General features: G+C 43.2%; 1 protein-coding gene across 9 annotated transcripts in view; it reads left to right on the top strand.

Annotated features, from left to right (window-relative positions):
* Nucleotides 1–23,487, top strand: part of MAGI2 (membrane associated guanylate kinase, WW and PDZ domain containing 2) — a 1,104,792-nt gene that overhangs the window by 988,424 nt on the left and 92,881 nt on the right. Inside the window, exon 13 of one of the 9 annotated variants that reach the window (XM_054017554.1) lies at nt 21,921–21,962. The exons of the other annotated variants lie outside the window; for them this stretch is intronic. Coding sequence (XP_053873529.1) covers nt 21,921–21,962 — 42 coding nt within the window. The remainder of the gene's footprint in view (nt 1–21,920; nt 21,963–23,487) is intronic. 9 annotated transcript variants of the gene reach the window in all.

Genomic DNA, 23,487 nt, shown 5'->3' on the forward strand with positions numbered 1-23,487 from the left:
AGTTTGACCCTGTGTATTGGAGATGATCCTAAGCAACAAAGTTCAGATTAAGATTCAGGAACAAACTTTTACAAAGTTTGGGAGTGCCTGATATAGTTTCGTTTCAGAACCACCTCTACTATATATCACTAAAATAAGGGAATTGTTTCAATCACTATTGATATAAAGCCACTCTGAAGTGAAATGTGATAACTTAATAAATACTCATGAAATCTGTGTTCAGAACATTACATATAAATATCTGAAGGAGCAGAAAGAGAAAAAGAGAATTTAAATTATGTCATTATCTAATGATTGTGTCAAAGTACCCTGAAGTAGCCCTGTCTCCATCTAAAATCAGTGATCTGGAAATAAGATGTGCATTTCTCAGTCGTGCAGCATAATTACCCACAAGGATAATCTGCACTAAATTCCTTACCCTTCCTCCCCACATTCCATGACAGACTCTCTCCATTCTTTGGCACTGTTTCACTTTGTCACCATTCTTCCATCATCCAGGCCCTTGACCTGGGAGTTATCTTTGACAATTCTCTCTCCATTGATGTACATACCCAGGCTGTGCCCAAATCTTGCTACCACTTCCATAATAACTTCTCTAAGAGCCAACTTCATCTTTCTGTCCACACAGCTGAAACTCTTGTATAGACCCTTGATTACTGAAACCTTCTCCTATCTGGCCTTTCTTATGCCCACATCACACCCCTACACTCCTTTCAAAATGCTGCTGCCAAAACCATTTGCCTCACCAATCATTCTGTATGTTTTATCCAGATGCCTTCTCTGACTACCCCTTTTCCAATGTATCAAGTTCAACCCTTCAAGGTGTTTCACATCTCTGCCCTTCCCTTATCCTCTGTTCTTGTCTCTTATCACACCGCCCGCCATCCCCTCCACTCAGCCAATGATGTTAGCTTTGACTGCTCTCTACTCCGCTCCTCCCAGTACCATCTTTGCACTTTCTTCCACATAGCTCCATATGCACACTACATGTTTCTGAAGTGATACATAAAGCCACTACTCTTTCTTCCACCAAATTCTTCCTCCATGTAATCTATTTCTTCTGTGCTACTTCCAAAAAACAGGCCAATTAGTAATGGATAGGTTAGGGAGTAGTTGGGTATAGTTGAGTTGAGTATTTATTACACAAAATGACAGACAGTGGGCAGGATAAACATGTAATGGAATGGGGAGTTGCCTGAGTGTATAGAAAATTATACACAGTTTGATTGTGTCTTTCTCCTCCCCACTCTTTGAGTGAGATTTTTCACCCAGCTATGGCCCTTTTTGTGATTCTAAAGCCGGTGAAGAATTTCTCAAGTACAGGCCTTGCATAGGACCATCCTTGGATATCCTATGCACTCTCTCATGCAAGCCCTGGCATATAGGCATGTAGCACTTTGTGCATTCTTAGTAGCCCATCAGTATCCTGGGAGTTTGAAGCTACTTTTGTCCCCACTTCCCCAGCATTGCAAGAGAAGCAGCACAGAATCTCACCCTTTGTATTTTGCTTGTCTTCTTAGGCCAGTTTCAAAAATGGGTACCTAAGGTTGGGCTCCCAAGTTCATATATATATAAATAACTTGCCTGGATTTCAGAAGTGCCGAATATCCAGAATATATGGACTTGGGAATTTAATTTAATTTTAGGCATCCGTTTTTGAAAATTTTGTCTTTAGCTTATAAACACTTTAGGGCAGGAACTGTATGCCTGTGCATATGTGGACAGCACCTACCATCTTGTGGTTGTTACTTCAATACTGATAATAAATATTCATTAATAATCCAATCTCTTTCACTGTTCTGAAAAGTTATTCTCGATTGAACCTCCTGGCAGCAGTACTTGTAGAAATTGCACTTGAGCTTCTATCTACACTCATGAGAGATACATACTGTATTTGAAAACTGTTTGAAAATGTGGGTCAGTTTGATTGCAGTGTGGACTAAGCCAAGGAGATTTGAGAAAAGAGTTAGCGGAGCCATATTTAACAAAGTTTGCAAACAGTTTTTAAACATGACTCTCTCTCAGGGCTTTAGTGGAAAAAAAAAAAGAAAAGAAAGAATGTCAGTGCTGATACGTTTTTCTCCAAAGCGTTGTCTTCTGAGGAAGACTCTAAAGAGAAGTGAAAGTAAAAAGGGAGTCAGGTTTCAGAGTGGTAGCCGTGTTAGTCTGTATCAGCAAAAACAACGAGGAGTCCTTGTGGCACCTTAGAGACTAACAAATTTGGACATACGCTTTCGTGGCTAAAACCCACTTTATCAGATGTCCATCATTAACAAGTATTTTGGGTAACTCAGCATTGCTGCTCAAAATATATTTGACTTGATGTACCATTTTAAGGAGAGAACAGCCCTTTGCAAATAATTGATCCCCATATGTGTAGTTTCTATAATAAATGAAGTATTTTAGCAGAGCCCTGCACTTTCAATTCAGCGGAGTCTGAGCAGCCTCTTGGGGTGAAGCCATCATGGCAAGATCTGAAAAGTGCAGACTACAAACTGATTACTTGGCAACACTGAAAAAAATACAGTGACAATCAGGAAATACGTAAATGAACAGTATGAGATCTGCTTTCATCTTAGGTTCCAATATGAAGAGCTCCATATTTTTGGAGCTAAATAATAGTGGAGGCAAATATCAGGATCAATTCATATTCAGCCCTGAACATGACTCAAATATGAATACAATCCAAAGTCAAGTATAAACATTGGGATAGGGCATTTGTCCCCAAATAGGTGATTTTATACCAAGAAGGAGTTTTTCTCATCCATCAAAAAAAATCTTCTGACCCACATGGGTGAGAGTCCTTAGACTAGGTTTCTAGTTCTCATTGCTCACCACTCCTTCTGCTCTGCGAGTGATTCTAATCTACCATGTTCAGTAGCATATGCCATGCCAGTGTTGTTCCTATCTGGAGAAAAGATAACAATCTTGGGTAGACTTTCTTGACCATATTTGTTTAATGTTTGGTTTCACTTGAGTTCTGCCCTAATGGCAACTGGAAATTATAGATAATTGTAGACAGAGACATAGAAGTCATGAACCAGAACTGGACCCAAAAGAAACAAGCACACAAGGCTACAGTAACCGTACTTCCCTGTTTGCTGGGAACATCCTGGTGTTTCATGCATCTCTGGAACAAGATATATTGAAACCAGTGTTTTTCCAAGTTTTAATTGATTCTTCTTTGCTTATGTCATCCTTCAAATTTTTTTATTTAACGCTTGAGAGCTGAAAACACATGCATATTCCCCAATCCTAATAACTTAAAATTTCTTCCTCCCACAGTCTTACCCCCACAACCTTAAATCATTCTTCTGAGCCCAGCAGTGTCTCCATTCTTCCTGCCATTTTAGTTCTATGGATGTCACGGACACAGCTCTTTAGCACTTTGAATTCATCAAGCAGATTATTCTTCCCCCCTTATTAATGTATTATGTAATAGATTAATAGATTCCAAGGCCAGAAGGGACCACTGTGATAATCTAGGCTGACCTCCTATATAACACAGGCCATAGAACTCCTAGAATAATTCCTAGAGCAGATCTTTTAGAAAAACATCCAGTTAATAATCCCTAGAAACCCACTCCAGGCCCTGCTGAAATTTGAACCTAGGAACTCATAGTTACTAGGCAGCACGGCATAAATTCTCATAGAATATTTCCTGGAGCCCCGAGGCTCAGGACTTCAGCCCTGCGGAAGGCACTGGGGCTCAGGGCTTCTGCCCCAGGGGACGTGCCGGGACTCCTGCGGATTTGAAAATATTTACCAGAGCTCTGATCCAGACTGCTCTGGCTAAAGGTAAACCCTGCTAGACAGGTACATTTAGCCAACTAAGCCACGCACCCTTTTAATTTAAAGGTATAGGACCAACTCAGGCCCCTGCAAGGGGTTATCTGGGATTTGAAACCAGGACCTCTCATACCCAAAGCGTGACTCATACCCATAGATCAACAAACTGGCAATGTGAAAAACAAAGTGCAGGGAACCTGTTAACCAGTCAAAGGATTGTCAGCTAAAGTGGAGGTTGCGGGGGTGGGGAAAGGGTTTCAAAATAACACACACCAAGCCTCATAGCAGATGGTTGTGTCAGTTTGATACTCTTCATCATGCTTACACTTAAAGTTTAAAAGAAAAGTTTAATTACATTTATAGAAAAAGCACTCATCCCAAAATAGACTTATTGCCTCAATCTCATGGCATGACATGAGGGAAAAGTTTTATTTTCCCCCAAAAATCCAACTAATCCTGTTGTGGAATCATTTGGGAAGAAAGGGATGGTACTTGATATTTTTTTCATATTCACAATTATTAGATCAGCTCAGCTTTATATCATACTAGTACTACTTTGTATTTATGTAGCCCCTTTCATCTGAAGATCTCAAAGCACTTTACAGACACTCTCCTAGGGTGTGGATGAAATGTTATGTAAGTTCTCCCCATCCTCCCTCAGTTACTTTTCTATATTAAATACTGATTGTTGTAAATATACAGTTTATGAGGAACAGTTTGCCCAGCATCCTCTGCAGTAACACATCAGTCAAGCTCTGATGTGAAAAGTTGTCAGGACTCTATATGGCATAATGTTCCTTGTGGTATAAATGATTTGCAACAGAAATTCCATTGTACTTTACTCTAATGAAAGGGTTAAAGTGAAATGTTTCTTTCCAGTGGTTAAGATACATACATGAGTCCAAGGCTGCTGAGGTGACACAGAAATGCCAGTAGAAAGAATGTGATCAACTAGCAATAAGCTCTTATTAGAAGTGAAATGTGGACAGCTACAGTTCCGGCTTTTACTGACAGGCCAAAAATTCCTGCTTTCTAAATCTTTCATGTTGCCTTTTCTTCTGATCAAAGTAGCAGTAATGTACTTGTCAGTTATTAAAAATCCATCATCTATAAGTGTTTGCTTATAATGGGATGCATTCACCTCTCATGAGCACTGCCTTGGCCAAATGCACACATCTGCATGTTCTCTCTCAGATTGTCCCTGCTCTGGGATAGAGCAGTGCCCGAGGGCTCCCTCCCTGGAGACAATGACTTCGCCTTCTTGGGGCTTCCTGACTTACAGCCCTGGGCCACTATAGTTCAGTTTCCCCTCTGGGGTGCCTCAATGTCCAGGCCACTTCCCCCCAGTGTCTAATGGGGGGGGGACCCAGGCCCACCCACTACTCCGGGTCCCAGCCCAGGGACCCTCTAGTTCGCAGCTATTGGCTGTGTCCCTTTAACTATGTCGCACGGTTTCTCTAATTCCCTGGGCCACTTCCCCAAAGCCCCACACGGTCTTCACCCTTACCTCAGGGCTTTGTCCTAATGGAGTCCCAGCAACCAGCTCAGGGCTCCTTCTCACTGTCCTTGGCTTCTGGCAGCACTACCTCATCCTAAGTCCTGTAGCTCTGTCAGCCAGCCACACACCATCCACACTCCTTCAGCTCCAACAAGGAACTGAACTGCCTCTGGCCCTGCAGCTCTTCTTATACTAAGCTGCTGGGCCCCAATTGGCTGTGTCCCACACAGTCTCTCTGGGCCGCTTGAAGGAGGACCCGCTCCGCTACCCTTTTTGGGGTATACCCTGTCATACCTCTCCCCGCAGAAAGGATTAGGGTGGGGGCATTTCCCCGAAAACAGTATCGACCCCTGTGCGGGAGAAGAAATCTGCATTCCCATGTTGGGACCCCAGGCAATGTCCTATTGTGAAGGTCGTACGATTGCAACACCAGATACCATCATGTAATCTGGGGGGTTGTGTCTTTCATGGCTTGCATCCACTTCAAAGGAGCGTGGTCTGTGAGGAGTTCAAACGGGGCTCCAAATAGCTAGTAACACAATGCCACCACTGCCCTGCGGATAGCCAAGCACTCTCGTTCTATGGTGCAGTACCTAGTCTCCTGCAGCTGAAGCTTTTTCCTCAGATAGAGGATTGGGTGTTCTGTCCCTTGGAAGTTCTGGGACAGTACAGACTCAAGTCTACAGTGGACACATCTGTGTGCAGGATAAATTATAAGGCAAAGTAGGGGCATCGGAGCACTGGCTGCTGCCCCAAAATGTCTTTTATGCTTTGAAACGCCACCTGGCATTCCTGTGTCCATAGTACCATATTCAGTACCGACGTCTTGGTCAGGTCTGTCAATGGTGCCACTAGTGTCTCAAAATGGGGGATAAACTGTCTGTAATAACTGGCCAGTCCTAAAAAGGCCCAAACCTGGTTTTTTGGTTTGTTTTTGGAACTAGAGTTTTTTCTAGAGCTGCGGTTTTATCTTGTAGGGGCTGTATCTTCCCGTTCCCTACCAGAAACCCAAGGTATTTGGTCTCTTGCATACCAAACTTACATTTCTTTGGGTTCACTGTGAGCCCAGCCTTTCTCAGTGACTGAAGAACAGATGCTACGTGCGTTAAGTGTGACCACCAATCTTCACTGAAGATCACTAGGCAGCTCCAAATTGACCATGGTGACACAGTACCTGATCCATCAGGCGTTGGAAGGTGGCTGGCGCCCCATGTAATCCAAAGGGCATAGTTATAAAATGGACAGCCCTAGGAGGGTGGCAAATGCAGTTTCTTCCTGGGAGTCTTTTGTAAGGGGTATTTGCCAATACCCTTTGGTTAAGTCCAATGTTGTTATGTACCTTGCCTTTCCAAGCTGATCCAAGAGTTCATCCACTTGGGGCGTAGGATAAGCATCGAACTGTGAGGCTGCATTTAGGGCCCTGACATCCACACAGAACCAGGTGGTGCCATCTGGTTTGGGCACCAGGACCACTGGGCTGCACCAAGTGCTTTGAGATTCCTCAATAACCCCCAGCTCCAGCATTGCCCAAACCTCTTATTCTACAGCCTCCCAGAGCTTTTCAGGAACTCGGTAGGTCTTGTGTTCTGGTTTGGCAGTCAGATTCATCCTGATTTGATGGGCTATTAGAAGAGTTCAACCCGGCTGAGAGAAGAGATCATCAAAGTATCCCAGAAGATTTCTGGTCTGCCATTGCAGGCGTGGAGGAAGGCATTCTGCTATGGGTACATCTGCAGTGTCTGCTGGGGATTTCACCTCCAATCCCAAGTCATCCGGCAGGTCCGGGGTGGGAGGGTCTATAAATAGACAGTTATGTGCTTTCCATGCTTTTAACAAGTTTACATGGAAATTTTATTTTTCCCTTCTCTTATCTGGGCAATAGATCTCATAGTCCATGTCCCCTATTTGTCTTATGATCTTGAAAGGCCCTTGCCATTTGGCCAAGAGCTTACTTTCAGAGCTGGGTAACAATAGCAAGACCTGGTCACTGGGTTGATAGACTTTCTCCTGGGCTCCTTTATTATAGTCGCGAGCCTGGGTTTGGTGGGCCCACTCTAGATTCTCTCGGGTGAACCTGGCCACCTGATGTAGTCATTCACGCATTTGTAACACATATTGAATTACATTTTGGACTCGGGATGGTTGCTGTTCCCATGTTTCCTTGAGAAGGTATCCCTCTGGGTCACCGGCCATAAAGCAGCTCAAACAGGGAAAATGCTGCGGACCTCTCTTACTACAACATAAGATAGGGCAAGAGTTGGTCCCAACTGTGAGGGTCGGTGCTTACAAATTTTTTCAACATGTTTTTCAAGATTCGATTGAACCTCTCCACCAGGCCATCCATTTGAGGGTGGTACATGGAGGTCCTGAGAGGCTTAACCTTGAGAAGTGTCCACACCTTCTTTAACAACTGGGACATGAAATTTGTCCCATGGTCAGTCAGGATTTTGGTAGATAAGCCCACCCAAGAAAAAAGTTGAACTAGCTCTGTTGCTACAGTTCTTGCAGTTATTGAGCACATGGGGACCATTTCTGGCTGTCGTGTGGCATAGTCCACCACGACCAGTATGTGTTGGTGGCCCCAGGCACTTTTCTCGAGGGGGCCCACAATATCGACCCCTATCCTCTCAAAGGGCATATCTACTAGCGGTAGGGGTAGTAGAGGAGCCCATCCTGAACCCTTTCGTGCAACCTGCTGACGACAGGACGCACAGAAATTAGCAGTCTCCTTATAGATCCCCAGCCAGAAGAACTGAGCCAATAAGTGGGCTAATGTTTTTTCCCAGCCAAGATGTTCAGCTGATGGTATTGAATGAGCCAGCCACAAGACATCTTCCTGGCTTTCTGGGGTACCAGGAGTTGGTAACAGGCTTCTCTTGTTTTTGGGTCAACATCAACATCAAACTCGGTAGAGTATATTATTCTTTAGTTCAAAATGGGGAAATTGGGCAGCTTAAGCCTCCTGGGTAACCATCTCGTCAATCACTGCTATCCAGGCATATGACTCTCTCTCAAAGTGGGTTAAATGGACTAAATCTATGACGGGATGGTGAACCCCCTGGAGAGGTTCTCCTGGATCAGAAAGCGCTTCTCCCCAGATCTGCTGAGATGGTTCCCCAGCCAGATGGGTCTGTAACCAGGCCCTCCCTTCTTGGCATTGCCTTTAGGACTTCCTAATCCTCTGGGTTTGGGCAGACCCCTCCAAAAGGTCAGATTTCAGTAGTGGAAATATCTCATTCAGCTTTTGGGGTATCGGCTCAGCTGGAGTTGGAGGTTCGGATCGGGGTAGGAGCAAAGAGGGGAACTGTTGCCAGTCTCTCCCAAATATAACCTTCCAAGGAAGGCATTTTGTTATTCCAACCCGAATTTTTGCTTCGTGATCACTCACCTTCAATTGTACCCAAGCGGTTGGGTAGGAGTGGAGATCTCCATGCACACGTCACCTTCCGGGGCGAACATATTGGAGGGTGATACGGTTGAGCAGTAACTCTCAAACCAGGGCTTGGGAGCACCCTGAGTCCACCAGCCCAGGCATAATGCACCTCCCACAGTGACTTGGGCCACATAAGCCTTATGCTACTGGTCGAGCCTGGTCTCAGAACTATTACACGTTTCAGTGACCCCAAAGTCTAAGAAGTCACATTCCATGACAGGACAAGATCGGCTGAAGTGCCCTGGCCTCCCACAGTGAATTCATACCAGTGGGCCACTAATAGGGTCTGGTTAACCCCTTCTCTTTGTGGTTTCTGAGGTGTGGCTCTGCGAAAGGAGGACAGGCATCCATTGGTGTTCCGGGGCTGGATCCAGAGGGACTTCCCTCCTGGTCGGCTGGGGTTTCTTGGGTGCCCCCTTTGGCAACCAGGCAGAGTTCTCTGGACCCTGGGCCTGCCAGTTGTCAGTCCTCAGCGGAGTATATTTACCAGGCCAGGCAGCAAACAAATAGTTGTAATCTGGACCGCAGCGGCAAATGAGTCGGGGCTATGCTGCCGAGCCCATGTTTGAATTGGCATTGGGATATGTCTAGGTATTGCTCTAAGACTATTGTGTCTATGATCTCTGCAGTCATTTGGACCTCACGGCGTAGCCATCAGGTGTTCCAGTCTTTAAGGCATTGGGCTACGGCCCGGGGGCAAGCCCCTGAGGCAAAAAGCTCTGAGCGGCACCTGCACCGGTGGGTTTCTGGGGATACTCCCAGGCAGTCAAATATGGCAGCCTTCACTGTCCAGTAATCTCTCGCTGCTTCGTCATCTAGAGCCCAGTAAGCCGCCTGAGCTTCCCTGGACAGGGATGGGGCCAGGCGAGTGGCACGGGTGTCTTTATCCCAAGCAGCGGTTGTGGCTAGCCACTCAAAGATGACTAAGTAGGTCTCCGGATCATCATGTGGCCCAAGATTGGCCAGTGGAATCCCCGGCCCAGAGTTCAACTGGTTTGAGGAGGCTGAGCTAGTTAGTCACTGCAACAATGCTTTCTGGAATTGCTGTTCCTGCTGCCGCCAGTGCTGCTGGAGCTGAACCACCTGTAGGAGTACAACCTGCTGTTGTTGAGCAGCTCTCTGCACCTCATGTTGCGCTTCAACTAGTGCCCTCCAAGTTTCAGTAGTGCTGTGCTGCTGCTGGGCCAGCAGCCTTACCAACTTCTCCATTGTCCCCTTGTTTCAGGGGCCGGGTCCCAAACTCCCCACTTCTGGTACCAATGTAACAGGGAACACTCTCTTGTGAGCGCCCCCTTGGATGAGTGCATGCGCCTGCACACTCTCTCTCAGATTGTCCTTGCTCTGGGATAGAGCAGTGCCCCAGGGCTCTGTCCCTGGAGACAATGTTTTTGCCCTCTTGAGGCTTCCTGGCTACAGCTCTCCAGCTGGGCCACTATAGTTTAGTTCCCCCTCTGGGATGCCTCAATGTCCAGGCCACTTCCCCCCAGTGGCTAATGGGGGGTGGAGGGGACCCGAGCCCACCCACTACTCCGGGTCCCAGCTCAGGGACCCTATAGATCACAGCCGTTGGCTGTTTCCCTTTAACTATGTTGCACAACTTCTCTAATTCCCTGGACCACTTCCCTGCAGACCCGCACTATCTTCACCCTTACCTCAGGGCCTTGTCCTGATGGAGTCCCAGCAACCAGCTCAGGGCTCCTTCTCACTCCCCCTGGCTTCTGGCAGTGCTGCCCTGTCCAGGGCTCTGTCAGCCAGCCACACACCAGTCACACTCCTACAGTTCCAGCAGTGAACTGAACTGCCTCTGGCCCTGCAGCTCTTCTTATACTAGGCTGCTGGGCCCTGATTGGCTGTGTCCTACACAGCCACTCTAGACAACTTCTCCATTACCCTTTTATGGGCGCAGTGTGGCAGGGCCACGACAGCAGGGGGCCTCAGAGGGTCTGGTATCACAGTGCTGTAATCTTATGCTGTCAAATATTTTGACAAATTTGGAAAAGAACAAAAAACTAAGTCCACAACAACTTGTGGATCCACTTTAAACATATATATAGTACATGTATTCATGTAATGTATTATTACCTTTAATAAAATAAGGAAATCAAAGCTTTTTCACCTACAGGGTTATGAAACTTTTTCTAGGATTGGGGGATTTCACTTAATTCAAGCACTTTTATTTTAATGCAAATCTCACCCTTTATTTCTTCTAATACAGGTGCTCAATTCGGGTTTGATTTAAAATATCAGCAACTGAGAAGATTTGTCAGATAGCATTATACTGATGGACAATATGTCACCTTGAAACTTCCATTAATAAAGGCAATGGTTAGGCTCCTTGTAGTGGTCCCTCGCTCTCCGGTCTGGAAGGAGGCCACTCTGCCTTGCTGTCAGGGGTGGTAGCCTTTGGGCTCGGGCTGCTCTGGCGGGGCCGAGCCATACACAGTCTATGGTTCTGGGCCCGTCTAACAGAGGCAAACTCACCATGATAATTTGGGGCTCCTGTCCTTACCGTGGGCGGGGCAGTGCCCAATGTAGTCTTTAGCCCGCAGCCTCTCAGCTGGGTCTGACACCAATTAACAGCTCCTGGCCCAGGCAGCTAACAAATACGCCGAGTCAATAAGCTCTAACTCTTTGGGTAGGGCTGAGCAGGGATAGGGCTCAGGCAGACAACAAGCACACACAGTCTCAGGGTTCAGGAATGGGTGAGCACCCACACAGTCTAGGGGGTTCCAACAAGAGTTGAGCACCCAGCAGCCAGTCTAGGGTGCTAGCGGGGGTGTTCACGGAGCACAGGCCTCCTGGCCTAAGGTGGGGAATCGGCCACCCTGGGGTTGGGATGGCAGGGGGACGCTGGCCTGCCCTATTCCACCACAGCCCAGGGCCCTAACAGTGGCAGAGTGGTCTGCCACTGGGTCGGCAGGGATCCAGCCACAACACGGCCATCTAGAAGTATTCAGCCCTTTAGCCGGCTAGTCATCGGCTGCCCCTGGGCTACTTCCTATCTCCCTGGGATTTAGTACCTCTGTCCTCCACAGGTCCTCGGGCTCTTTGCAGTATACAGCCAACTGTAGTCCCAGCAACTCCTCACCTGGGTCCATTTCCTCTGGGGGCAGGGGGCAGCAGAGCGCAGGTTCTGCTCCTGGGTGCTGCCGCAAGACAGAGGTGTCCATCTCCTCCACTGGCTCCCACCCAACTGAGCTGCAGAGCCCTCCCTTTATACTTCCTGACTTGCCCTGGTACTTCTGGGGGGCAGGGTGGGTTAGGCTCCGCCCACCAAGGGGAGTGCAGTTGGTGATCCCATGCTCTCCAGTCTGGAAGGAGGCCACTCTGCCTCACTACAGTCCCTAAATGTGATGCTTTCATAGTGCAGATAAAATTCAGTTTTTAATAAGTTTGTAGATTCAGCACATTTTCACTTAGGGCCAGTCCTACGGTCTGCAGCAATCAGAACTCACAAGTCAGTGATTTGTCTACCTAAGGACATCACAATTGAGCCATTATCAAGTAGAGCTGGTGAGAAATCTGGACAAGTTTAAACATTTGATGAAAAATTAAAAGAAAATTTCCACACATCCCCCTCCCCCCCCCTGCTTACTTTTTCAACCAAAATTTTTCTTTTCTTTTTTTTTTTTTTTCAACTAAAACTTTTTCTCTGGCTTTTTTTGCATGTTTTAATCATCTCTGTTGAGGATGTCACATACACTATAATACTTCAAAGAAAAGTTTTCAAATAAGTTATATTTTATTTTTGAAATCATTCTTAGAAGTTCTTTCTTCATGAGGCAGCTATGGTCTGGTGGACTGAATGTGAGACTACGAGTCAGGAGATCTGGGTCCTAGTTTCAGATCCACTACTAAGTGCTGTTTGGCAAGTCATTTAGCCTCTATGTTCGTCAGTCCCTCCTTCTGTAATAGTGAAAATGCTTTACAACCTTTGTAAAGTGCTTTGAGATAAATCATGAAGTCACTGTATAAGTGTAAAGTATTACTTACTGTTATCAAACTATTCTCTACAATATAGTTAAGGTGACTAAGTTACAGTGAAATATCTCCTCTGTACCATACAATTTTGTTCCACATCCTTTGCCACCCCAATCTATGATATAGAAAAATTCTTACATTTTGTGGATACAAAATAGAATTAACCCCTCTGGAATCAGAGAGAAATATTAAATGGAGAGGCCAATTTAAGAGGCACATATTAAATCATTCCTGTACTGCGCATCTTTTCAGAAAGAGTTCCTCATCATTACAAAACATTTTTGTTGGTTATATGAGCTGCCAATATAACCAAAAGCATTTTCAAATAGGATTATGAGACTATCAACACTCCAGTACCTGGATGAAAAGTGATTTTGATTGCCAAATTTTAAAGAAGCAGCAATCCCTTTCTCTCAAATAATTCACACTGTACAAAAAGTTGCACAAGTTCATTTTCTCCTACAATAGCAGACCAGGAAATAGAATGCATTTATAAATGGTAATTTAAGAATATAATGAATATAATTTAAATTGAATCACTGAAGCAATAGGTCATAGGTTATAGTCTCCTTTTGATGTGGATATAAGTCTAATGGGATTGCGGGTATGAAACATTAGGCAAACAGATCCTTCTGTATAAGTGTGGAAAGGGCACTGGGGTATGACCCTAGTCCCATTACACTCATTGGAAAACCTCCTCTTGACTTTAAGAAGAAGCAGGGGTGGAGCTCTTGTAAAATATATTTGTTAGTATTAATTTCTTACTATGTGTTTATTCAGCGCTCAGCACAATGTGAGCCAGGTGCTATGGCAATATACATATTAAATATTATTATTGCTATTTTATTATCATCATAGTGTCTAGGAGTCTCAGTCATGCACCAGGGCTCCATTGTGCAAGGCACTATACAAACAAAGGGCGGTAGATGGTCCCTGCCCGCAAAGAGCTTGCACTCTAAATAGACAAGACAGACACAGGCTGGGGGAATGGGTAGAAACACCAGCAGAGTGAACAATGTGATGGCAGCAAACATCAGGTTAGCGCCACAATTGTGTGTATGTGTGTGTGGGGAGGGGGGGGTTATCCGGAGGGCATCAGATGATTGGAAAGAAAAGGGAAGGGAGGATGAGGGGGACAGGGCAGGGGAGAAGAGGGGAAGATAGGGGACAGTGTGGAATGAAGTTGAGGTGATGAGACTGTGAGGGAGAGGGAAGGATCCTAGTATGCCCAGTTTTGGATCCAGGGTGGTGCTAGTTCTTTCCCCACAGGGTAAGTAATTCTCAGTGGTGTCAATGGGAAGTATGTTATCATGTTCCTGGCTCCAATGAAATCAATGGGAGTTTTGCTATGGACCTCAGTGGGGTCAGGATTCCACTGTCTAATTGTTCTTACCTGACCTGAAGAAGAGTTCTGTGTAAACTCTAAAGCATGTCTCTTTCACCAACAGCTTGTCTCTGACACATACCTTGCAAACTTCAATTCAAAACAACCAAAATGAACCTAATAGCCTACAGATAATCTGCTTTTAAACGAAAAGCATAAAATATACAGAGAGATATTCAGCCCTGCCAGTTCTGGTTCTCACCACTCTGGCAGCAAATAGCAAATTTAAATTTGGCTTAGAATTCCTCTAATGTAGGAAAATCCCCTAGTGCAGGTATCTAGAAAGACCCTTCACAACCCCTGCACTCTGGCATGCCACAGCTGCTAGAATGGCCCTTTTGAGCAACTGCCAAACATCTCCTCTTCCCCAAACCTACAGTGGATAACTTATGTATCAACCTTCAGCACTGATGATCAGCAGCATAAAATCCTGACCCTTCAACAAGAAGGCATAGGACTCGCTCACTTGTGCTAAAGGAATTACATTTAACTGGTCACAGTAATAGGTTCCTCTGCAGTATCTGGACCAACCAGCAGAGTTGACATGACAAACTTAGCCAGTGCAATACCCTTACACTGTTATGGCTCCATCTACCAGGAAGCAAGGAGGCATGGGCCAGTGTAGAGGGACCAGATTGTCTGCTTCCACTGCAGTCTGACTGACTTTCTTTGTCCAAGAGACAAATAAAAATTAGCTCTGCTTGAAGTCCATAAATGGGCAGAGAGCATCCAGCCAATTGTTTCCTTCACTGTCTTTGTCTCAGGATTCTGATGCCAAGCTGCCTGTAGTCAGCCCTTCCCCAGTTCTTTTTCTCTTATTGAAACTGCTTCCTCACAGTGCTACTTCCACACAATGGGCCCATTGGAAGCATCAGAAATGAGTATTTGAACCTGACTAGCTCCATTCCAGCACCCAGCACATCCTCCACCTAGCAGGCTGTGGGAGAAGCCACAGAGATGGGAGACAGAATCCTGCTACTCCTCACGAAATTTCATAAGTCCCTTGTGGTTAGGTTAATTTCTATCAGAACTGCCCCTTGTCGGATTGATCCTGACATCTTCAACCTTTGTTCTGGATCCCTCCCTTTGGTCAATACACGAGAGAAGAGTTCAATTAAACCATGGTGTTTTTCTTAGTTCCTCTGAAGATACCGATTGGCCCAGATACTGGCCTCCAGGGTGATGATGGCTTTGTCCCATCACTCCATAGTTACCCACTGGACAAAATAGCCCCTGAGCTCCTAACACTGTATGTGGCACAGGGCATCTATTACGGATCTTTTCAGTGGAACAAGAGCTTCATTACAGCAGAACGTCTGACTGTTCTTCCCTTCCAAAGATTCTGAAAGTTTCCATTCATCTTGGGTGTGGGATTCTGACACTAACATACTCTTTCCATTGACTCCCTATCTCAGTCTGTTCATAATAGAGGGAGATTTTATCTGTGTTCTTACTTTACTAAGTAAATATTATTTACTAATATTAGTACAACTACCTTCTCTCTGGAGCCATCACTATTGTCATCCCATCGCTCTCTGGCCCAAAGATATCTGGGGCAGAGTCATTCCTCTTTCTCCACTTCTGCATGGCCTATCTCAAACCAACAGCAGTGCTTTCTCTCTTCCTCCTCTGCTGCCTCACCCTGATCAAAGCCTCCTTGCCTTCACATCTCTAAACATTGGAAGTTGTCATAAGAATCCATCCAGACGTATGTCTATATAATATTTATACAGCACCAATCACCATATTACTAACTCTCTAATTCTTCTTGATCTTCACTCACAGCTTTCCCGTTTTCCTCTTCACCGCAGAAAGCAATTTCTTCACATGGACTACTTGGTCAATGCTTCTGCTTCAGAGACCCCTATGAGCAGAGGTACAGCATACATCAGGAAAATTATCAAGCCCTGCAATCTTCTCAATAATAAGCAGGCCTGAAGAAAGCATACTGTCTCTAGTAGGGCTGGCTCCAGCATTTCTGCCGCCCCAAGCAAAAAAAAAAAAAAAAAAAAGCCGCGATCGGTGGCGGCAGTTCAGTGGCAGGTCCTTCGCTCCTAGAGGGAGTGAGGTATCTGCCGCCCCCGAATTGCCGCAGGTGCCGCCCCTCTCCCGTGGCCGCCCCAAGCACCTGCTTGTTAAGCTGGTGCCTGGAGCCTGCCCTGGTCTCTAGTGTTCTCTATCTTGCCTTTGAGTGCAGGAACTGGCTTTTTCAGGGTGGTCTTGTCAATGGGCATTTTTCCTGTGCCCCATAGCCCTGAGAGACCCATACTTACATGTTTCCAAACCTGTTTTCACCTACCTGGTAGACTTACCATAGCCATAAGTTCCTTTCTCTCTGCTTTCCTGACCCGATGAATAGCTTCATAAGATTTCTGTGTTACTCTCAAATGTTTCTGCGTAGTGGACTATACACAATCTCTCCAGTCTTTGCAGAGACAGGAGTAGACTAACCCTTGTTTCAAAATGATTTCTACTTTTGAATCTTCGGATTTAAGTTCAGCAAGGCTTATTGTGTATTCCCTTGAGCAGCTAAACAATTCAATCTTCAGCTGTTGCCCCTTCAGGCTATGTGCACTTTGACTGGAAAGACACAGCCTACAATTATGTTCCCCCTCCTCTAGATACAACTGTTTAAATTAGATGTTTTATCTCCAAGTATACTTGAACTTCCATGTGAACCTGCTGTTTTCAGCCATTCTTGTTTTTTTTCCTGTTTTAGATACTTCCAAGCATCCCCTCTTGGGCATTTAGGCAGTACCAAATTGCTTAGCTCTTACTGTTTATGCATGTGTAAGGTAGAACTTTGAAGCAGGTGGAGCATGTGGCTAAGAATGGATCTCTCTCATCCACTGTTCTGTTAAGACATTCAGCTAGATGTCTGGTTGCAAATGGAGCTAAAAAAGCCAATTGCTCAGCAGTGGGGCATTCTCAGGCTGTTTGCTGGGTGCCCTTCTGTGTACACTTACCCAGTAGAAAGCAGATCTCAAAGCATTCTTGGAAATATCAATGCTTAAAAATAAATAAATAAAAAAGAATTTGAATCTCTATTAGCAACCATCAAGGAGACCTATGAATGTGAGTTTCCCCTGGGAGACAAGAGAGTGCAACAGGTCATTTTAAAGGTTATATATTAATATTGTACATTTGAAATAATGTACATTAATAGTGTTGCCATTAAAAGAGAGTGAGTATTGGTCATGTACTCTAGACAGTGTTCTTATGAGCTGGAGTTTGTCATAAAGAACATGTATATTATGGCTGCCCTATGCCCCACTTCTGAATTTCCAGACATTTGTGGAAATCTCCCTTCATATTATGGTGGTTAGAAATAAGACCTTACAGCAGATTGGCAACATCAGATTCTCCATCTGTGAACAAATGGATCACAAAAGTGTGGTATTTTCTGGCTGTGGCAAAATGACAAACTGTAAGGTGATCTCATTTAACCTGTTATTAAACCAGTTGGGTACCATTTCAGAATCTGCCAAAAGAGAAAAAAAGACCACACAAATCCAAGAGAATGGCTAACTTTTCATCTAATTTTTTCATTCATTTATCTTGAACTCTCTTATTATTTGGAAGATGAAGACACCAGGATGTCTTTTAAGTAATTGCTGTAATAACCAGTGTCTCAGCTTGCGCATTCTTATTGTCATTTTTTCTACTATTCTATATATTTACTGAGGTGTATGCATTGAGAGCCACAAAAAAGAAAAAAGTTTAAAGCTCAAAAAATAAAGAAGCCCTCCTCCTGAGGTCTCATGGCTTATTATTAAGATTATGTGTCTTCCTTCATATTGCTACATTAGCTTAATGCCATGAATACACTGTAGGATGGGGGAAAGAAAGACACATGATGAGGGGAAATGACCTTATCAGTAAATTGTTTATGGTCTTCCTCATGCCCCATCCAACTTCCCTCTCATTTGTTTGCAGGTTTTCTTTTCTTACACTGTAGAATGCAGTGAAAAAGATCCCACATTTGTTGTTACCTATTTCTATACTCTGGAAGTCTTTTGATTGTGGTGGAAGTGGGCAGTCTGGTCTCTTTATACTGGCCTTTGCCAATAGTTCCTCTGCTTCCTAGTAGACAGAGGGATAAGTTGTAGTGTGAGAAGTCCAAGATAGGGTGGAAGGAGACCAGAATGTAATGGTAAGTAGAGGGAAGGTTAAAAGCTGCCATATGAATAGTTATTCTCCTATATCTAAAAATGTCTTGCTTTTTATAAAAGGACATTTCACAGCTCATTAGTGCTCTGAATATTTTGGTGAAATTTAACATTTCCAGCAAATTGTTTTCAATAAAATACATAAGGAATTTTATAGTGCTGATGTGCACATGATCAATATGCAATCTGATTGGGTGAGGACAATTCCAAACCCATCTAGTAATCTTGTAGTGCAGGGACACATGTCAGGAGCAGACAGCCTCATCAGTCAGATTATTATATCTGTTAGCATATTTCTAAATTACAATTTTTTCTTCTGTGATTTTTGACAAATTTTATTATTTGGGGAAGGGGAGAGGGAAAATAGAGGTGAGAAAAGGGCAAGATCTTCAGATCGTATCTTCCCCTTCACTTAGAATCTGCTGCTCTTCAGATTTTCTGAGGCTGTTTAAGCACAGAGCTATGTGAGTGTGAAAAGAGCAACTTATATCTCTGCAACCAATAATGTGGGGTGGTGGCTGCTGATGAAAGGGGAGTTCCTTTTAAATTAATTCTTCAGGTTGCTGTCCTTAAAGATCTTCCCTCATTAGATACTTTCTGCTGGTTGCTGGCACTTTGCAGACTGTGTGAACCCAGGCTCCAAGCTGACCACATGTCCTAATGGTAGCATTTTCCTTTTCAAAGATGCAGTAACATGTTTACAAATCCTCTGTTGTGTGTAAGGAATTGGTTAGAATCCTCCTAAAGGGACATTACTCTTTCACATGGTCAGAGAGGTGCCAAGGTCTGCATCTTTCACTTCTCGTTTTGGTAGGCATATATTTAAGCAACTTCCCTTTAGGATTGCTTCAGCACCTGAGAAGTAGCAAAGCACTGTATTCCAAATCTGTGAGGATCTGAATGAGTTGAAAGTAAGTAATAGTTGATGCACTGCTGATTTGGGGCAAAAATGAATAGTGCAATCCGAGATTGTGTAGTGTTCCACAGAGAGCCAGAGAAAAGAACCTTAATTGATCGGGCACAAATGCCAGATGAGACTGAAATAGACTAGCTCTGAAGGACACAAACTACAGCAGAAACATATTCAACTGGACCCAAAGTAGGAGGTGGCTCTTGTGGAAATGGAAAGACCTCAAAACAAGGAGACCTTACTAAGATTCATGACCCTGTTAACCTATCTAAGTGAATTCCTGCCTAATTTGTTACAGTTAAGAGCTTATTCACAATGCTGCTTGAGGCCAGTATAGAATAGTATTAAGATAATTGACAAGCACAAATGAGCAATGCAAAATGATCCAATCTTAGAACCATTTGAGAGAGTAATTCTAGATGTATGATCAACAGAAAAAACTTAGGTACCTCCAAGCATAAAATATTATTGGGGCTATCAAGACAAAATTGCTTTCCATGCATTAAAATAGCTGTTTCTTTTAAAAATACCATTAAAATCTAGAAAAGCAATAAATAGAAGAGAGCATTTCTCTGAGTGTGTAGTGGAGTAGCATTAGTTTCAAATGCACCTGCTCCCAGTCGTGAGCTCTGAATTCATTAGAAGACCACTTCCACTAAGAACAAGTTTTGACAGTCATTTCAGTGGTTGCTAACTCTGTTATTGCAGCTGAAATTTTTCATCAGCTGCTTGTATGTTAAGACAGGTTTCACTGTGCATTGATGGTGGGATTTTCAAAGGGGCCTCGGGACTACGTTCACAAAAAGGACTTATATAAAGGTAATATCATTTAGGGGAGCAACTTCTGTTGATAAAAGAGACAAGCTTTTGAGCTTCTTCAGGACTATGTAGCTTGAAAGCTTGTCTCCTTCACCAAAAGATTCAATAAAAGATTTTATCTCACCCACCTTCTATCTCTGATATCCTGGGACCAACGTGGCTACCACAACACTGCAAACAAAAAGGGAGTTAGGACATTCACTTGGGAAGGGGAAGACAGGTTCAAGTTCCTGCTCTGAAGCAAACAGAGTAGGAACTAGAGCCTGCAGCTCCTACATCCTGGGTAAGTGCTCTAATCACTGTGGTACGTGAGTGGAAGTGGCAGCACCACCTCAGTCTCTGTTTTGTGTGGGACCCGATCCTGTAGGCATGCTCAAAGACAGACTCAGACCATGCCTACCTTGTCAGGCTCCAAAGGTGAAACAGGTGAGCAAACATCTAATTTGTGAATCCCACCAAGGCTCAGGTGTGAGCTAGGCACTGAATGTCTAGGCTTACATAGCTGTGCACATGCCCACTGGCAGAAACTTAGGCACCTAGAAACTTTAGGCACCTATAGGATTAGGTTACAGCTGTGTGGTGGTTTGTGAATGCCAGTGGCATCTAAATGTTGGACTTAAAGACCTTCAGTGGCAGTTAGGCACCAATGTTCCTCTTGTGAATCTAGCGCTATGTGACTTAGGAGCATGAATCCCATTGAAAGTCAATTGGAATGATGCTCCTAGGTCACTTACGTAGTCTTGAAAATCCCAACCTAAAAAAAATACAGTATAAAATTCATATGTAAAGTACAAATATTAAATAGCTTGCTTTTTAAACTGCAAGCATGTGCTTCCTTAAAAATTCTCACTCTTTTTCTTTGAGTAATAACCATTACATAAACTAAACAGCACTCCAGAGTAATCTTTCTTTCATCAATATACATATTTCTTTCGTGTGTCACTCAGCTGTGCCTTGATCTCTCAACACATTCAGTGGGTGTTCGTTAATACTATGCCACCAGTCATGTGGAAATGCTTTCTAAAAGAGTATCGGTAATATTGATCAGCAACTTTCAAGTGAACATCATCATACTGTATTTTCCCATGAGAGATTTTTAATTATACACAATAGACTGGAGCTGCTCCAAGAAAGCCAGTTCATCCTTTGTGTGAGCTCTCGGATATTTCCATGCTGAAATGCTTTTAACTCAGGAAAGTAATATATGCTTCTCCATTTAATGATTTTCCTACTGATATGATAGAAGGTACTTCACTTATACCATCAAATACAAACCATGCTTTTATAGAAAAGGTAGATTGAATATAAAAGAGCATGACTTACCCAGCCGTTGTTGGCCAGTGAATGAGAACTGGTTGCAATTCACTTGCAGGGCTCAGCAGAGATTGTAAAGAATGAGTTCACAGTTAAAACAGTTTGTGATGAGCAAAAGAGCTGTGAACGTGAATTCAGCTTTCTGTTTTCTCCAGTTTCACCTGTTGTTGGTTGTTATACAAATCTCTTTTGCAAACACCTGCTCCCATTGATGATAATAGGGGATTTGCAGTTGACTTCAGTGAATGCAGGGTTGAGTCCTTTAACTTCAGCCATTTAACTTTCTCTTTTACTGTTGCTTGCTGATAAATAAACATAGCCATTTCCACTAACATTTACAATGTCAATTACATTAACATCAGTGTAAGGCAAATGCCACTTCCATTGAAGGGATGCTACCAGTTTACTATCAGTTACACTTTACAAAGAAATGAACTGTATGGAACATAAATATTTATATCTAGCTCAACTTCATCAGTCTACTAAAAAGTAGGAGGAAACATATCTAACAAAAGGTAGCAACTGCACTTTAACAATTCAGATCATGACAGAGAAAGTGGCGCTACGTCTTTAAATGTCTGAAGAAACGTATTTCATCTTTAATTCCCCATTTTCCTATTCAGAGCAAGTGCCGCCCAGGACTGGTTTTCGAGTGGATTCCTCTGGCAAGTATTCTTCAGCCTTCATTGTTCTGTAAAATAACTGTCCTCCATTTTATGTTTAAGTAACTGTTCTTCCTTTAATCATTGCTCTGGGTTTTAGCCAATCATGAGTGCTCAATCACCATTCTATATAGTACAGCTTTTTTTTAATTTTGGTATTTAACTAGACAGGGTTAAAGAATGATAAGCACTAAAGCTTTCCCTAATGTGGAGTGTTATTTGGAGCAGAGTGAAGTCTTCCCTTTTCCTCAGCCAGCTTGTGTGTTCGTGTAACAATGTTTTATATGCTCTTTGGTGTTCTTAGTATTCATTCACATAATGCTAGTACCATAAAAATATTCCAATATATCTGATGCTAGAAGATTATTTAGACATTTTTAATCTCTCTATACCTTGCAATGAATCCAAGGTTCACGTGCTACAGAGCAGAAAGGATGGGTTATGCAGACCACAGATTTATTTCATCCATACACATCTTCTGTCTGTCTGTTAAAAAAAATATTTTAAAATAATAACTTTGTGGTTGTTTGAATCACCTTCATTCTTTTGAAATATCAACAGTACATTAATTTAGAAAGAATTCATTCCATTTCCTGAAATCTCATACTGTTAAATAAAGAGCTGCACCAAGTGCTGCTGGTCCAGTGAAGGTTGTTTTGTCATTGCCATTAAAGTCCTCTCTCAGGCCTATATCCTGCAAACATTTAGGCACATAAGTACCTTGTCTTGTGTGCCTAAATGTTTGCAAAAATAGAGCTTTATGTTGTTTTTTGTATACCCTCTAAGGCTTATAGGTTGACTACAAAATTCCCTCTGAATAGAAATGTAGCATAATTCTCCATTAGGATACAGATTTAATTATTAAGCTTTCTTATTTTCTATCATGCAGCCTTCATTTACTTCCTTTGCATATGTATAAATCAAAATTGTGCAAATTAAAAATACTACTAATGTTGGAAATTAGCAGGCCCATAATTGTTCTTAAAACTTTTCATACTTTTCAAGAGCATTTGAAACCCTGATATGAAGATTTGCGTTTTCACATTAACCACAATTAATAATAGTAATTTGCAAATTCCTGATTCTTTATTTCTTCCTTTTTTCTCTCTCTTAGTATTCACCTTGACTGAGAAAGTTCAAACAAATGTTAATTTTTAGCAGGAAAAGTGAATAAGCACAGCAAGACTGCCAAATTTTTCTAATAAAGCTCTGTATTCTTGTTTTAATTAAAATGTAGAAGAGATTTAAGAAGAAATATCTAATTACAGCATCATCCCATGTGCCAAATTAATTCATACAAAATATCACTCTTTGCGTTTGTGAGGCTTGAAATCATTCATAAACTGAATCAATCATTTTCAGTGACATATCTTCTCCTCTAGTTTTATGCCTTAAAGAAACAACTCTGTGTCCATTTATCAATGTGAAATGCATCTCGGAACTTGGATGAATACAGTACAAGAATCAAATTGAGAGAGTTTCCTATTCAAAGCATGTATGAGATCTCACTGTTGTTCATTAACAATAC

Source organism: Malaclemys terrapin, chromosome 1 (assembly GCF_027887155.1).
Source record: "Malaclemys terrapin pileata isolate rMalTer1 chromosome 1, rMalTer1.hap1, whole genome shotgun sequence".
Classification (NCBI taxonomy): domain Eukaryota; kingdom Metazoa; phylum Chordata; order Testudines; family Emydidae; genus Malaclemys; species Malaclemys terrapin.